Source organism: Seriola lalandi, unplaced genomic scaffold (genome assembly GCF_002814215.2).
Source record: "Seriola lalandi dorsalis isolate HSWRI2012SDOR001 ecotype SW California unplaced genomic scaffold, Sedor1 jcf7180002054890, whole genome shotgun sequence".
NCBI classification, from domain to species: Eukaryota; Metazoa; Chordata; class Actinopteri; order Carangiformes; family Carangidae; genus Seriola; species Seriola lalandi.
In genome coordinates, this window is record NW_019525442.1 from 1,478,548 (window position 1) to 1,497,095 (window position 18,548).

General features: G+C 39.5%; 1 protein-coding gene across 1 annotated transcript in view; it reads left to right on the forward strand.

The window, feature by feature from the left end:
- The window catches only part of LOC111671953 (spermatogenesis-associated protein 16), a 70,333-nt gene extending 56,381 nt beyond the window's left edge, over positions 1 to 13,952 (forward strand). The window contains exons 10-11 of the mRNA XM_087180109.1: positions 12,781 to 12,876; positions 13,660 to 13,952. Of these exons, the coding sequence (XP_087036235.1) occupies positions 12,781 to 12,876; positions 13,660 to 13,839 (276 nt within the window). The 3' untranslated portion in view covers positions 13,840 to 13,952. The remainder of the gene's footprint in view (positions 1 to 12,780; positions 12,877 to 13,659) is intronic.
- Positions 13,953 to 18,548: the final 4,596 nt, after the last annotated feature.

An 18,548-nucleotide genomic window follows, 5' to 3' on the forward strand; every position in this document is an offset into this window, starting at 1 on the left:
AATATTTTTAATATTAATATTTTCTTAATTTGTGATAGCCAATAAATTGATAAACAACCGAAATCTAACATATTTGGTGTCCAGCTCATGAGGTAGAGTACTGTTAACATAATGGTGCCGCCCGGGTGAGGCCGAGTACTAATGATGCCCCCGTGTGAGGCCGAGTAATAATGATTTCCAGTTACTAATAGAGCTCAGACCCAACAGTTAACTGCACTGAAGTAAAATAATCGCACACTGATTTAGGACTATGTTGACAGGACTTGTGTCTTGGGTGTTTTAATGTTGCCATAATATACTTAATAAATTGATTGCAGGGAACATGCATGATAACCAGTTGGATTTTGAGACCACACTGGTCCCAGTTCATTTAAACGCTTCATACATATGGTTCTTTTGCACCACAGAACCAGAGCAAACAGGGAGGTGGACAACCTTGTTTCCTTCTTATTTCTTCTTATCTTATCGCTGCCTCATTTACATTTAGAAGAAACATTTTGCTTTTCACTAACCATAGTTGCGTCTGTGGTTAGCTTTAGATAGCAAAAACACTTAGCTTAAGGTTAGGGAAGGATTTTTGTCTTGGTTAAAAGGAAATACATGTGATCATTGTCGCTGTCACCAGACCAAAGTCTTTCCTTAACTTCAACCAAGTGAGAGTCTAAACATAACCATAAAAAGGTTCATAATGCTGTAGACTCTACAAATTGATGTTGTGCCGTTGGATCAGATATTTCGTTGGAAAGCAAACGCATTATTTGTCAACATTTTACTGATACGTTCAGTATCAACCTTTTTTCCGATTTGCCAAATATGTAAATTAACAGCATATCCTCACTACATTAGAAGAAAACACAATTTAATTATGCATTTTAATTGCATTTGTCGCAATTACGTTTCCTAAAAAACATGTTTGCTGTTGCAAATTAGTTGCATATAAAAGTAATTTCTAGTAGACAGGGTTGTCTGGGAAGAAATTACAGCTTATCTTAATGGTGTGGTCAAAATGAACTTTTCACAGCAAAAGAAACCAACAGCCCAAACACATTTAGACCAAACTTGGAAATGAGTTATAATGAAGATTGTGCAATGTGTCCTTTTGTGTGTGTTTTCATTATTGAGTTGGCCACTTGAATTTCTGTATTTGTTGATTGTGTTTTTGATTAGACCAATGAATTTCATTCCTAATGGAACTTTCAATGCTACAAATTCACATTATGGACGCATTTAGAGAACAAATCATGTGTCAAATTTGATTTCATTACCTACTAACATGTATAATTGCACAAAAAATGCATTTATGATTCCTTTTTTTTATATACGCAATTCTTAAGTCCTTTTTTCCCTCTTCTTGCTACACTCTCTGTTGTTATCAATAAATTAGGAATCGTGGCGAATGGCTCAAACCAAATCAGGTTTAGTTTTTGCATATGTCTTCAAGACCCAGCGCTGCACAGGCCAGGAAAAACACTGGACGCATTGTGTGTTCTTCCTGGCTGCAGAACGCCTCGGTTTTCATTTAAACGCACATGTTAACAGGTTAGAGCAGACACACTGCGTCGCGTGATCTGGAGATTCAGCCTCTCACATATTTTTCATGCGTGATCTGTGCGGCTCACAGAATAAAATAGACAGAGAAAAGACCTTTTGGTGTCATATTGACATCATAGCAGTAACATTACATAAAACTTCCACTATATTTGTCTATGTCTAGGCTAAATTTGATATGATGCAGACATGAAAAAATAGGAATGTATTTTTTAACCATTTTAGCAGCTGCATGTGGAAAGAAGTGGCACCTTAGTGATGTTTTCTGTCAAAAAATGAACCAGGAATTAATTGATAATGAAGAGAAATTATTACTATTATTATTATTATTACACTACTCGTTTAGTTTTATGCTTTATCTGTGGTGTGAAAAGGCTACAAGAGAAAAGGACTCCTCAGTCCTTTTCTCTTGATGGTTGGTTTGGTATCTAACTTTCCCACCTCCATTCAAGAGGCACACTGCTGCTTCCCTAAACAGAAATGTCACATTTGAAAAACAAATTATTAAAAACACTGTCATTTGCAAACACCAATGCTCTTTCTCTTTCATAGCTTATGTTTTGAATGACCTTTGTTGGCCTTAAAATTATAAACTCTGTACACAACTGAGTGATCTTGGTAAGCTTCACTTCATCCAAAACATTCTTAGACTTTCCAACCTGAAGTTCTGTTTTTACACAACAGCAGTGCTATTTTATAAAGTATACTAGTCTGTGACTTGACCGAGCTGTTTCCTGATGTCTTCTGCCTCCTGTTAAAATTCCATTACACAAAATTAACCTCAGCCCACTTCACCTTCTTTTTCTCTCCCAGTCCTCTCTTCTCTTTTGCGCTTTTTTCCATCTCAGTTCGGACCAGAATAGTGAGAATGCATCAAATGTTTTCCGCTCCATAAAATATCTATAAGGGAATTTGCGGACTGTGCCGCTCTGCTGCAGTCGTGAGGAGGTGCTTTTATTTCATCTATGTAAGGTCTATTTCCAGACTTCGGCCCCCACACCACCCCTACTCTCACTTTATTCTCTTCCCCAATTCACCTTCATCTTTTCCTTCCCTCCTCTCTCATTCTCTTTATTCATCTGCTCCTTTGTTTCACTCTCTTCCTTTTTCCTTCCCTCCCTCCCCTTGTTTTTCTCCTCTTTAACCTTAGCTGCCTTCTTATTACTTTGCATTGATTGTCTTGTAGTATTACTTCTACTACTAACATGGAAAAACTGCACAAATTTCATATGAATGTTGTAGATAAACATGCACATATATGGCACTACTTTTGCTATTAATAAAAATAGCAGGTAGTGGCTTTTGCAATCCCGATTTCAACATAAACAAAAAGACTTGTTCATCCCTACCATACCAGCTGCATCTGTTGCTTCCCTTTAAACTACTGACATTCTTTTGATAGGATGGTACAGCATCACTTTCACACTCCGCAAGGATGGGGTGTGAATGACAACTAAAGCTGGCATTGATTTTGTTTGCAATCTTGGTTCATACATGTACCAAATTCCCTGTATTATGTATTTTATCTGATTCCTTTACGCTGAAGTTTGGTTTTCTTTGTTATCCTATGGTTGTGTTTATTGTTCAAATTTAACTGATGAGCAATAGATGGCCAACCATCCAATTTACATATAGATGGGTGACAAAAGGTGTGTTCTATTGGCGCTAGAGGGACAAACAGCTTTCTTTTAAAAGATATTCTGTTATGTAGGTGGTGGTGGAGAGCAGTCACTCCAAATTCTCCCATAAGTGTTCAGTTGAGTTGAGATGTGGAGACCGATGGCCATCTTCATTCATTCTGGTTATCCTCATTTATTCAGGGTTGTCCTTCAATATGTACACGTTTTTGGCTGCCCAACGTTTCTGTAGGAAATATTTGTTAAACCAAACAGACTCGATTTATTCCCACCCAGGCAGCTGAGGGCTAATTTCTGTGATCTTACAAGTTCGCTTACAAGCTTACTTAACAGCATATTTGTTCATATCGTGCTTGGTGAACAAGCCCTGTGGTGTTTATTGATTGTTGCGCCCTGTTTTAACAATCCAGACACTATGGAAAAGGTCACTGGACCATTTGAAGCACTATATTGTATGTGTGTTTACAGTCTGTGTTTCCTCATAGAAATAGGCTCAAGAAAAATGTGGTGTTGAACCCTGGTTTTGATGGATGCTTTATAGAGCAGAGTGATGGTTAAAATTACTCTATAGAATAATGAAGTGTGCATGCATTCTGAGCAAGGCAGACACTGTGTTTTTATTAGTCTTGATACAGGTATGCCCACAAACCACCAGCTCAGTGTGTGATTCAGCTGTTTAATACATCTTAGACAGAGAACCCTACACCCTGATCAACAGAAAGATAAAAGATATTAATATAACTAAAAAGCAAAACAGAATTAATGTGTTTGGGTATTATGTTGTATGGTTAATTGTAAATATGTAAATTGAATAAATATGAAACATCAAGGTGGTAATCAAGTCTAGACATACCACTTTATCTTATAATTGTGAGGTGGACCAGGACAGCTGATAGCACTGTTACTGACAGGGGTATCTCACAGAAGTGAGGAAGTCCTTTCATGCTATGGGTTGGAAGGTAGCAGTGAGTAAACAGTTGTCATAGCTGTATTTGACGCCTATAATTGATGGTGGACCAGAAGATGTGAGAAGAATTCAAAGCACATGAGAGAAGTATTTTCGGACCAGGATGTCTGGCAGAAATGTTGCAGACCAGGGCTTTTCACAACAGTGGAGGTTTGTGGATCACAGGACAAGACATTGGCCAAAGTACTTGACAGGCAGCGACCAGGTTGTCACATGACACAACAGTAGAGGGAAAAAAATTAAAAATCTGAATTTTGTTACTTACTGTTCATACAGTAAATCCCATAATACATGTAGGGTGCACAAATGTTTTTGTTTTAGTTATTGACTGACATTACCTACTGAACTTGAAGCATGAGCAGTAATCTTTCCTCTTTGGCGCAGGTTTTTACATAGTATGTATATTTAATATACATATGGTTGTACATATGAAACATTTTATATTTTATATTGATATATACTTCTGTTACTATTTAAAAAAATTATATTCTATAAATATTTGTGCACCTGACATGTATTGGAGGATCAAATATGATTGATATAAAAATTAAGTAGAAAATCACGATTTCATTCCTCTTCTAAGTGAGTTGGCAGCACTATTTTGCACACTCTTTCTGTATACAAACTCCATGCTTCACAAAGTACTTTGTCATAGAATGTGTCCTCTGCCTTTAGTTTGTGCAGCAACTTTCACTCTATTGATATTAGACCCGGAACAGAGAAACGCCCTTGACTGACAGTGTTTCAAGTGAAAATTTTAATCCTCTTCAAAGCGGAAAACGCTCTCTCAGCTGATGCTGTAGTTGAGGGAACAGTCAGGAAGAGACGACAACATTCGTAAACTTGTCTCATGGCCTCTGTGATTCCGGTTTAATTCATGCGAGACATCAGCTCTGTAACGTTCTTTTTAGCTAAGGTGGGCGATGAATACAGCGAGAGCTCATTGCGGAGTTGAACAACATCAAAGAAATGCCCCTATGTCTCTTTCAGTGATGTGAAAGCTATGCCAAGAAAGGCTGTTATACTCTGAAATTTTAGCCAGATTCAGCAATTCAAGGAATTTCATCTTTTCACATTTTAACGTTTTATGCAGTTGGGACACAACTGTGTCAAAGACATCTGAGTACATCTGGTGAAATTCATCTTCAGTGTGTACAGAAGTCCCGGATATCTTGGCTGGATTTTCAGATCACTCTCCTCACTTCTCCCCTGACTACAAAACACTGAACAAGACATCAATGTGGAAAAATATGTCTGCAAAGATTTCCAAGAGGAACCTGAATTTTATTTTCATCTAAAACCACTTAACCTTTTTAACCCAATGATCCTGACCTGAGTCATAGAGTCTGCAGCCCACTGCAATACTAGCAGCAGTACATTGATGAGCAACTGGTTCAGGATCTGTCCGTCTTCATCAACCAGCGCATTGTACAGGATTCAGGCTGCAGCTTGAACACAACACCAGAAGCGATCAAGACCGTTTTAGGAATTTCAGTGTACTTGGAATGCCTTGGATATCCAAGAATTAAAGTGTATTGAGCTGCCAAAACAAGAATCCCAATTATAGCTGACTCAATGACACAAGATTGTTTTCACAAGATCAGATTTTCCCCGAAAGTGGCAAATGATCTGGATGTGCCTGAGGATAAGAAGAAAAATGATTTGCTTTGGAGAATAAGACCATTTCTGAAGAAAGTGTTCCAAGGTTGCCTCAGTCTACCCAGGCCAGCAAAGGTCTGGATTGACAAACAAATGGTTCCTGTCACAGGCTGGTGTCCAGTTCGGCAGTATGTTCTTGGCAAACCAAATCCAACAGGCTTAAAGGTATTTGTTCTTGCAACTCCAAATGGCCTTGTGTTGGATTTGGAGACCTATCAAGGAAAGAACCTTCATTCAAGACCTGCAAATGGGAATAGGCGCAAATGGAGTCCTGCGTTTGACCCTTGACAGTTCCCAGAGGAAAACTGGTGTATTTTGACTGGTATTTTACCACCATCAAGCCTCTGGAGACCCCCAGAAAGAGACCTGCCGTCTACAGGAAGAATTCAGAAGAACTGAATTCCAAAAGAATGCCACTTCACTGCTGACAAGGTCCTGAGCAAAACCGGAAGAAGGTCATCAGAAATGGTTGCTATCAAATTGATAGACAACAAGCCTGTTGTTATGGTATCAACTGTCCATGGGATTGAGCCCCAGGATCCCTATTCCAGATGGTCAAAAAAACCCAAAAACCAAGCAAGTCCAAGTACCAAGACCTGCAGTGGTAGCAGAATATAACAGCAACATGTATGTAGTCAGCTTTTAAATCTTTCTCGATTGAGAAAAATGAAGTCCTGTTGTCTACTATAGTGAACATGTTGTAAAATTTGAATAAAGTTAAGTTTTAACATTTTTTTTCTTTGCAATGTATTTTTTTTTAACCATCCAAGCACTTAATTTATATCAGAAAAATCAAAATTAAGAAACTTAGCCACAAATGTGTAACCAATGATCCAAGATATCCAGTGTTTATCTAGTAATGCTGATTAAATGGTAAAAGCAACATTTTGAAAATGTGTAGAAAGTGCAAATGCACAGGTGCTGTGCTTTTAATCAGCTTCCACTGCATTGGTGACTAATGTGGTTTTTTAGTCTGGGGCTGGGAGCGAATGATCATAATGCTTTTTCAACTGGGTGCTTTTCTATGTTATACTTGCATGACTGATCTGAAATTTGCACATTTATCTGCAGAATTAGCAGTTTCAGAGATGTTAGTAGCTGCAGGCAGTTTGGGTTTAGTCAGGTTTAATCCATCCCTCACACAATCAAACATGAGTTACTATTAATAAACAAAGCAAACTTCAAAACAAGTCCGCCACCATCCATCAGCGGCCGTACTATATTTCTACTAGTGGATGTTGGCAAACCTACACACACATTTAGCAGAAAAAAAAGCTATCAGCAGTCATTGTCTGCAGCCATGACTGAGAGAAGCTGCACAGAAAGCTGCAGCGGCCGAGACAAAACAGAGGGAGCTGCTGCTCGCTGTTGGAACAACAAACAGCAATTGGGTGAAATCACATGGCTGTGTGTTTGTTTCTCATTTTGTGGGGATAAAATCTGTATTTGACCTTCTGTCTATCCCACATCACCCTCCCATCCTCACAACTTATTGCTTAGTCGTCTATAATGTGTTAATTAAAGCTTGCTTGCTACCCCCCCAAAGTGAACACAAACCTTTATTAACATATTGCATATTTGTGCATACATACTAAACTTTAATAATCAATACTAGTGAGCCTTCAGTTGCATTTGCAAGCAAGAAAACACTGTAAACATGTGATACAGACTCCACTGGCCTTGCACTTTTCTGATTATTCTAGTTTTCTCATAGATGAACAGTAAGAACAAAGAAGTCTATGAAACGCTTCATTTATTGCCTCTCTTGAAAATTTCTGAAAAGCCACAACTTTTCATTCATATATTTTTGAAGTAGATTGTCCAAAACTAGGGTGGCAAGGCATTTTTTAGGGTTGGCAGCTGCAACCCTATCGCACCCCTCGGTGCACAACCACCGTCACAGAAGCTGAGTGATGTGCTGCTTTGGGCGGGGCCATCTGCAAAAACGGCTTAGCCACTTTAAAAAATAGAAGTAGAAAAACGTCATTATCATTATTTGAATATTGTCAGCTCTGCCATTTGGAAATACAGTTTGTGAACCACTGAACTACTGCATTACTACGTACAAGCACGACTACACTGCACACTTACTCCGCAGATCAGGTGTTTTGAGTCAGACAGAGCTAAGCGTATGTATGTTTGTGCGTAGGAATAAGGTCGTTCAAGGCAGCACATCGCTGGGCTTCTATGCTTTTATTCCCCACTGCTTCTCTAAACTGAGATCTATTACTATGGTAATACACTGACCATAGATAGTAGCCTCACACAACCCCACATCAAATAACCCAAACTATCACTTTAAGTAATTTTTTAATGCTTGACAAGCCTGGTCACGCCCATGAAAATGACAGAAATGATGAGTAGCATTGGCTGGTAGTCAAGCAAGCTTCCAGAGACAATAGCTACTGTAGCCAAAAGAGTCACTCATCACACATTGGAGAGTGTGTCTGTGCATGTGAGTATGCTTTGACCCTGTTCCACAAAACTCAGTTAAAGTACAACTCTCCATCACTTATTTCTTTTCAAAGTTCTGTCCTCTTTCTCCTGGTTTATAAAATGAAGGAGAAGTGCTGAAGCCAAAGTACAGTAGGCAGGTAATTACATCCTTGACAGATGGAGAAAGCAAGCAAAAAGGGTGCAAATGCTGTAGATGAACAGAAAGGAGGCAGTGAGGAGTTAAAGCTGTGCGTGAAAAGGAGAGAGAACTGAAGGTAGAGAAAAAAGTGGGGGGGAATAAGTGAGAGAATGAGAGAGAAATGGGAGATTTATTTTAGCTCACAAATAGCCAATACATAACCTGGTGCCACCTGTCCAAACTGTATTACTCTCTGCTAGTTTACAGCCTATAGTGGTGGGACTCAGTGCTGTTCAGGCCTAATTTACACAGCAAGCAAAGTCTACTACATAACAAAGCTTTTGAATATACTTCCATGTCTTAATAACAGTGACATCTGTATTCTGGACAACTTTTGAAAAGGAACCAGCCATCTTAAATACTGAACTCTGCATTGTCTTTGTTGGTCCGATAGTCGCCTTAATGACATGTTTGACATTTATGATTAACATTATACTGGAAGCAGGTCTCTAAAAAGAAAGGAAGTAGATGGAAACAACAACAATAAACTTGGCCTCAATCATAATAATTTGGCTGGTGTTAATCTGTATTCTTCTAATTGTAAAAATCCCATTGAGAGACCAAAACCAAAAATGAATCAGCTCAACCAACAAGTGTTACATGTATGGCTAAAGCCCGATATAGCTTATTCCTCTGTGCCATAGAGCTCCACTGTTGTCTAAAAATGAATAACAACTTGCGAGGCCTCACTTTCACATATTGGGAAGTTGAGTTAAATGCTAATGTCAGTATAGTAAAATGCTTACAGCCATTTTTTGTGATTTTTTTTTCCCAATTGTTAAGTGTTCAACATCTAAAGGAATTGTGTTGGCATGCATTTGCAGGTGCTTAGTCATAAGTGTTGGCTAAATAAAAATGTTGCCCTAAGGGTGGCATTAGATAAAAAGTCAGTGGACCAACAAATTTATTACAATTCATCTTGACTGGGACCATATTTGCTTGTACAAAGTTGTATGAAAATCCATCTAGTAGATATGGAGATATTTCACTGAATAAATATAAACTTTGACCTGCTGGTGGCGCAACATGAGCAGTCAAAGGGACACTAAAGTCAGTGAAATTCATCCCCTCTAATGCCTATACCAACCCATCCTCCTTCCCAAGTCAAATCAAATACTGACATTTTGTCAAACCGACTGGCATCTCATAGACACGTGCGCGGTAGCCTTTGGCGTTTTTATACAGTCACACAGGATTTCTTCAATTGACCCCAGAGTTAACTCACTTGCAGCAATATCAGACACCCAGAGCAACTTCTCTAGCACTCCACCGACACCAATGTAAACTTACCCGCAGCAATAGTGGATGCTTTCAGCTCAGACATTCCCATTGGAGAGCCAAGACATGACACAGATTTGCAAATAAGATATTCTGTGGGGGTGACCCGCCATCTGGAATGACTTTTTCCACACTTTAAATTCCATGCTCAAGGTTTTTTAAGCCAAATGCCGATGACAGCCGTGGCTGGAGGCATTATGTCTTTGGGTTGTCTGTACGTACATCTGTCGGTCTGTCTGTCCATGCATCCCATCATCCCATTCTCATGAACGCAATATCTCAGGAAAACCTGGAGGGAATTTCATTACATCTGGTACAAACGTCCACTTGGACTCAGAGATGAACTAATTAAAATTCGGTAGTCAAAGGTCAAGGTCACTGTGACATCACAAAACATGTTTTTGGACATAACTCAAGAATTCATATGCTAGTTATGGCAAAATTTAACATATATGTTTAATAAGATGGAATGATGAAGTGATGACATTTTATATCCAGACGGTCAAAGGTCAACTTCACAGTGATCATAATATTCTGCAAAAATATTTCTGGCGATTACTCAGCTTTGTCACTTAGGAAGGGGAGATTTTGACCATATGTCCTCCAGCTTGACTGGTTGGCAGAGGCGGACAGCAAGGCAGTGATTCTTGTTTTAATCATATTCCCAGTATTCCTGAACAGAAAAACACAGGAGTCTCCCAACTCATAGCCCTTTGTAGAAATACTAATAATAAGGTATTTTGTCAAATTAAGATTAACTTTATTACCATCATGGTGGTAGGATGAAGCCTTACACGTACATGTATACAGACATCTGCTGACACTTACTATCTTGATGATGGAACCTCTGTTTTTAGGTTGCGGTTTTGAAAAAAAACACGTAGCTTGACTGAACTTTGCTGCTCAACCTTTGTGAAAGAAGAAATATATTTCTCCAATAGGACAGGACCCTTACTGTAAATTTACAACACAATTTAAAAATGACAAAATCCTTAAAAAATAAAGCATTTCACATAAAGAAAATGAAATATAACTATAACTTGGATATATATATTATATATCCAATGTGTGATGCAGAAAGCTGCCAGAGCCTTTTATGTACACAGGGTGGATCATGTCCTCCTTCGGGGTGAAGGGTGTCTTGTATACTGAAGTTGTGTCAGCTGGTGCTGCAGCCCTCAGGGCATAAAGTCAGAGTGGTCATCCTGATGTGTCTTCTAGTGATATTCCAACACTTTCCTGATGCTGCTGGCTGCTGTATTGTGAGGCTAACATATGGTTAAAGCCCAACACCCACCCAGCAATAAATTTCTTCTTTGAAGTCTAGTGGGTCCAGGAACACAAGCTTCATCAGGTCACACAAGTCATCTGTAAAACATGGCAGATTCAGAGCTACACGTACATTAAACTGTTTCATTAGGGCCATGTAGGTACAACTGCAGATACGTTTCGTCTTGAATGAAGGAGAAGCATCTATTTAAGTAGTAATTTCACTTTAAAATAAAAAAAGGAGAAACCAAAGTGACAAAACAAAATTTGTAATCCTTCATACATGACCAGTGAAGCGATTTGCTCACCATGATTGTGAAATTCTTAAATCTAACTTTCCAAGCAAATCTAGTGGGATTGACCTCTCTTCATGTGCATTATTTTGAGCACTGAAAATGCATTTGTTTTCATTACATCATGCATCTTTCAGAGGACGTGTACACTTTTAGTTGTGACGATGTTTGCATACCAACATACCATGTATGACTTCCCAGAAAAACACTAATAGATGTTATCCATATTATGAACAAATCTTTTCCTCTGACATGTTCTGATGTTCTGTGTTTTGATGGACAGCAGTGTACCCACAAGTGCTGTTAGAGGAGGGTCTGTCTGGCATCATACATGCTGGTAACATGCTGTAAGGCTGGCACAGGGGTCCTGTTGTGATGTTCTGTAAGAAGGAAAAACTACAAGAGTAACTTTAATTTCACAAGCTGTAGCCTCCTCTCAAAAGAGTCTTTTCAACATTACATTTTCTGTTCACACATATTGTATTCATGGTTTCACACTGCTCGAAAGTGCCTCACCAGCAAGCTTGTAACTGTTTGTGTGTGTGTTTAAACACAAATCCACCACCACGGTTACTTGCTGAAATAGCTCGTAATGTGCAGGCTGATAATAAGCCACAAGGAAAAAAAAACATTTTAGTCATATACCTACATTTTGGGGTTCTGAATCGACACACTGGCTCAATAAAGTTGGAACAGCCCATCCTTCAATAGCACACAGCCAGCTGGCAGGCGACCATTGTTCGCCTCATGAAATGCAGTCCACACAAAAATGCAGGGTTGTAACGCTACTGCTGTATGAATTCCAAATCCATATCCACCATAGCAACAGACACTGTGATAACTGGCGTAACTAGCCCGCACTTGACCTGAGGCCCAGAGTGGAGGTCAAACATCCGAGTGTTTGGAAAGTTGAAAAAAAATAGGTTGAAACAAAGTGTTCAGAACAGACTGAAACGTGGACTTTTGTCTTACTGGGAGCTTTTTAACATACGTTCACCACATGTTTTGGAACTTTGGCTGTTTTATCATGGACATCCGATATCACAATACAACATTCAGTCAATGGTGGACTGACATTTTAAATACTCAATAGAGCATCAAATGTGGCTGAAAATAGGTTTGGAAAAAAAAAAAACAGTTTATAACCTATTTGAGTAAAATTATATAAAAAACTGCTAAGCCCAGCTGTTGATACATTTATATGTAATAAATTGGAAAATAATACACTTGAGGCTAAGATCCAAAGACACTGTAGACAAGTCGAAAAGTTTTGTTGGTTTTTGCCTTTTCATGGGATTTGTTAACAATAAGAAAAATATAGAATTAAGTCAACCTTACACGTTAAAGGTACTATTTGATGGTATCAATGCTTCCTATATATATCCTATTATATATTTCCTATTAAATCCCAACTTTTTGTCTCAGTTCACTGTCACTGTGATGCGAACCCGTGACCTATGTGTTTAAGTATGCATGTTGTGTGTTTGTGTTCAGGTTGGTTGGCTGGAGGATCGAATTCACTTAGTGGAGAAAAAATACCTCAACATAAAAGCTAGGAGGCATCAGTGCAGACAGATGACTAAGGACAAGGTAATTAAAGCCATATGAATTCCATGTTTACCTATAAGACTTTGACTTGATATGCATTGGCTTGTTTTAAAAACCTTTGTTGGCATCATAAAACGTTAATAACTTGTATTTAATTGTATAACAGCAGTCACTGCTGTGTATATTGGAACATATGCAACATCATTAAGATTCAAGTTTGCAGAGAAGTAAAGCTACTATCTCAAAACTGTTAATATGACTATATAAAAAGCATCCAATGCCCACATGAACTGCAGTTAAATGTTAATATTTGCTATTGGCAGTTGCACCATATTGAGTGCATCAGGAAGAGAGACACCAGGAATTTAAAGCTTTGTAGTTAGTTTGGAGGTAGATCACTGCACGAACTTTAAGTCCATGATATTTATAGACACCTCTGAATATTTATAGTCACCCCAACCCCCAATCAGCTTGATGCATATTTATGATCAGCACAATTTACTCAGGCGATTGACATTACAAAGAAACTGAGCACAGCCAATGTCAACCTGTATGCTCACCCCATCGGTGAATATTCATAAGAATTCAAAAGACCTATGAGACATATTATTATTGTTGTTCAGACTATTGTTTTGTGACCTGGGTCACAAAATTGTGTTTACAGACTATTTAATGGTGGCTAGTCAAATTTTCTTTTGGGGGTAGAGTTTGCACCAGGGGAATTTGGACCCATGACCTCAGTATTTCTAGACTCTTGGCCTTTGCAGTGATCATTATCAGGTGTGTCAGGTTCATGCTGCTTACCTCCTGTTTTTCTGCTTCCAGGCCAAAGTAAAGAAGAGATCCAACATCTCCAGGGAATTATTTCCAACCCCTTCTGCTGAACACACTGTAGCTAAGCAAATCTCACCTTCAGCTGAAAACCTGCTGGTGCCAAGACACCCTGATCAGCACAACATGAAGCAGCCAATAAGAGCTGCTTATCTTGAGGGAAAATTCCTCTAGCTATGTCATTGAAAGTAATACATTTGATCAGAATCGGCAAATAAAAAGCTCACCAGCAGTGTCTTAACTTACGGGACTGTATAAAGTAAATATTAAATATTACCATAGATAAATATGTGTGGACATTATACAGTTTGCAGTTCTTTATTTCTGAATTACTAAATATTGTACTGTAAAAAAAAGTCCAGATCATCAGATCAGGTCGTCCCAGGTCATATTCCAGCTGATGACATTAAGGGCTGTTGTCAGATGGCATGTACATGAAGAAGGTCTTTTTATTTACCTCGGGGGTGAATGTGGCTCAGGAGGTAGAAAGGTCACCCACCCATTGGAAGGTCAGTGGTTTGATCCTCAGCTCGTCTAGTCTGCATGTCAGCATCTTGACCAAGTTTCCTTTGACAAGATGCTGAAAAGTGCTATTAAAATGCAGTGCATTTGCCATTTACTTCTTGGGAATCCAGGTCACATTTATTGTATATTTGTGAAACCATAATTTTACGAGGAAGCAATCTAACAGCAATTTAGCTAAAGCAATGTAATTGGACATGTTTAACATTTAAATGTTGAACTACAGTGAACTACAGTGCATTCAGAAAGCATTCAGAGCGCTTCACTTTTTTTGTTATGTTGCAGCCTCGTGCTAAAATCATTTTTCCCTCATCAATCGACCCTCAAAACTCCATAATGACAAGGCCAAAAAAAAAGCTCCCATGTCTCTTGATGATCTTTGAGATGTTTCTACACCTTGATTGAAGTCCATCTGTGGTAAAATCAATTAATTGGACATGATTAGGAAAGGAAAGGCACACACCTGTCTATATAACGTCTCACAGCTGACAATGCAGATGAGAGCAAAAAGCCATGAGGTGGAAGGAACTGTCTACAGAGCTCATAGACAGGATGGTATGGGGGGAAAAGATTTGAGGGAAGGTGACAAAAAATACTGCTGCATTGAAGGTTCCCAGAAGCACAGCAGCCTCCATAATTCTTAAATAGAAAAAACATTTGGAACGACTAGGAAGCTTATGTGTTATATAAAAACTAAATTTTAAAGTTCAATCACTGCTGACCAGCCCGTTGTTAAGTGTTAAACAGTTAGCCCAATAACTACAGCTGGAGACAGCAGTCCTTGTTCTGCTCCACAGGCTATAGTTCCCCACCTGAGTCCCCCACCTGCTGTACAGTTCCCCACCTGAGTCCCCCACCTGCTGTACAGTTCCCCACCTGAGCAGAACAGCGGTTGAGAGATACAAATCAGAACCTCCAGTCAGGCCTTTCACAATAAAATCTGCACAGAAACAGGATGCAGATCGTAATTAAGATTGTGGATTACGATTCTACCCAAAAAGATTGTCATACAAACTTCTGGCCAGATCGCTTAAACACATCCACAGCAGCACATCGCTCAGCTTCTCTGCCGATGCTCCTGGCTGCTTCTCTAAACTGAGGGCGTGCCGATCTGAATCTACCGCAGGTAATACACTGACTATGTATTAGTGCTTCACATGGGGATGCCATCTTCCTGCAAAGCCAACTAGCTACCTGCAGTATCCACTACATCCCCCCCCCAAAAAAAAAGCAACAAATAATCACAAAAACTGTCAATACGCTAACTGCTCCTAGCAACCAACAGCACTATCTGTCAGTTGTTTGTCAGTCCTTTTAAAGAGTCTTTGAATTACTTTTCCAAGTTGTGACAGTCTCATAAAATGCTCTTGACAGTGAAGATAACTTGAGACATACAGATAATCCAACAGTGGTAAGAGGCTGTTGTTGGTGGACAGGACAGGCTGCCGAAACATCACAATCTTACAATCGCCAAATAAAAAGTTTCTTCCAGCTCCTATTCTCCTCTTCTCTCTGTCCTCAGCATTATTCTTATGTGGCACATATAAATGAACATGTCACAGTCTTTTTTTTCTTTCTCTGATTTAAGCCCTCCATCTTCCCCATTTTTCTCCCTCTATTTCTCCTCATCCCTTCATCTCTCTCACTACTCGGCTTCTGGTTTCCCTGTGTGGCTCTCAGGCCTTTGTCCATACTACTGAGCCTTGATGAGAAGTCTCAGTGATTGAGTCAAAGTGTTTGTGTGCATTTATATGCCTGTTTGTGTTCTGTTCATGTATAATAAGTTGTTTATTCTTTCCTATTCAGATGTCGTGGAACAGTAGCACACAGCCACACACACCCATACACTCCCATTTTTTCTACCATGGAGTTTCATGGTTGATCATCATTTTTGTACATGCTTGGTGTTTAAATTTTTTGGATGCTTTGCAGCTAATCAAACATCCGAGATGGCTGTATGCTTGGTGCACTGAGTGTCTCACTATGGGGTCTCCTGAGGACTTGAGAACTCCTCGAGGTGCTTCCAGGGGACCACCAGCTAAATGAGGGATAATTGAACATAGCTATAATTGAATATATGGGGAATTATTCTAAAATGAGGATGTATGACTGTAATGTTCCCTACCCGTGCTATTATTAGCCAATATAAGACAGCCATAGAGTTCTGCCTCTTCCATTGCAAACGGTTCATTTGTTAAAGTCATATTCACAAGTGCATCACCACTTTGAAAAGCTCATTTTAATCTGAAGCATTTAAATGCAGTGCGCTCTGAGTACCAGTTGTATTAAAAGAAATTTACATTTAGAGGCAACTGCAACAGCTCTGTAATAATTTAAAGAGAAGATCAGACTACAACCAGTAAGCAAAGTAAGGTAAATTTTGGACTTAGGTGAATCAAAAAAGTAAAAAGCCTCCACTTTTGCTCCTACTTCCAAACTTAAAGATAAGAATGATTAAACTACTATATACATTTTATTTACAATTGTCTGATCATCCTCATTGTCTGCACTTGTCAGTGGGGTACTAACCTCTCCTTTATATATAATTTCACATAATATTTATAGAGTACATATAAATACATTCAAACACAAGTAAAATAAATTTTTTAGAAAATTATAATTACATATGTATGTTCTTGCACAACAACATATCAGAATTCTTAAGTGACTACATTTGTTGATACAGACCATGAGATTCAGTTGCAAGCCTGATCGCCCTTTGTCACAAGCTGTGACCTGGGAGCAACTGACACGGCTCCATCAGTGTTTGAAAGGCCCTTAAAGGTGAGCAATAAAATTTAAAAATATGTCTTTTAAGTTTTAAGAGCTTATTTGATTTTAGTTTCCAAATTTTAAATGGTGCAATTTGGTTGAGGATGGAAAGGCATTGAGCGTAAACAGAGCTAAGTTAAGAGAGCATCTGAATCAAGAGGAGCTACCAGGGAATTAAGGGAAGATGAATTAAAGGCAGGATGGGGTTGCGAGAGCTTGTTATCGGGTGGGGACTAGGAGTAGAGAGCAGTAGTGGAGACGGCCATGTGTCATCCATGATAAAAAAAGGCCCTGATCATTAGAATAGCATAATGACTTATTGGCAAGTGATCTCAAATTCAGATCTCTAGATGTGTTGTAAGGACTGGGGGCTCTTTGACTAGTTATGGACCGGTGGGAGGGTAAATGATGTGTGTGGCCAGTAGGAGGAGCTAGCAGAGGCAGCAATGTCCTGATGTGCCACTGTAGACGGAGAGCAAGGTTCCTTGGCAATTGGACTGGAAGCAACTGTGGAGATTCAGGACCAGTGGGGAGAGGACGAGAAAAAAAAAAACACTTTTCACAAGAGCTTAAAAAGCTAAAAGGGTTGTTAAAATCCTTTTCATCATGTCAGATTACGTATCATCTTTTGTCCCTATATGAACTATTGCTCAGCTGGCAGAGAGGAGGGGAGTGAGAGCAGCCCTCGGAGCTTATCCTGGAGGACCAGGAGTCAAGGACCATGGCTCCAGGGAATCAGTGAGAGCCATCATTAAAGAAACTGATCTTCCTCATTATATAGTCCCATACTATTAATGTGGTTGAGGAGAAAAGGGGAAGAGGAGATAACGGCCTTGGGCTCCCATGGCAGGAGAGTGGGCTATCTGCTTCCACACTGTGCGTTATCTAGCAGGTGAGTGATATGATGAGGGAGAGACCTCAGACCCGGAAGAAGGATCCCCTCCTCGCTCAGGGCAAGGAAGACATCCAGAGCATCTGAGCACAGCCTCTTTCAGCATCTTACAACAGGAGGGTGCTGCTCGAGATGAGGGCCATTGATTTGGCCTCAGAGTGAAGTGGCAGGCCACCCAAACACTGTTCACCACCAGTGAAGGGGAAGCCATAGTGTCTGCCGGTGCCACCGTTTGAGAGAGGTCCAGATTAGCAGTTGGAAAGGCTTAGGAGAGATGGATAGGCAGACCCGTCCAAGTCACTCGTGCAACCATAGACCACCAGTTTAACCCGCAACAGCTGGTTATGTGTTGAGCAGGAGGAGGTGATCCTGCATTCTGGATGGTTGCACTGAGAGAGGCAATCTGTTTGGACTGCTCAGAGGCTGCGCCCATTAAGATGGTCAAACGGGAGTCCTTCCTCTACAGTTCATCAAAATGTCCTCTTTAAGGTCAGTGATCTTTTTATTTGCTTTCTCTCTTTATTTTCATCTCTTCTCACTGGACCGAAAACCAAGCATGACTGCCAGCGTCACCATAAATATCAAAAGGATGTCAGGGTCTTGCATCCATTCCAAAATGTTGACATAAAAGGAATGACTTACACCTGCTACGTTATAGCATAACCCACACACACATTCAAACTAAGCTATGTTCAAC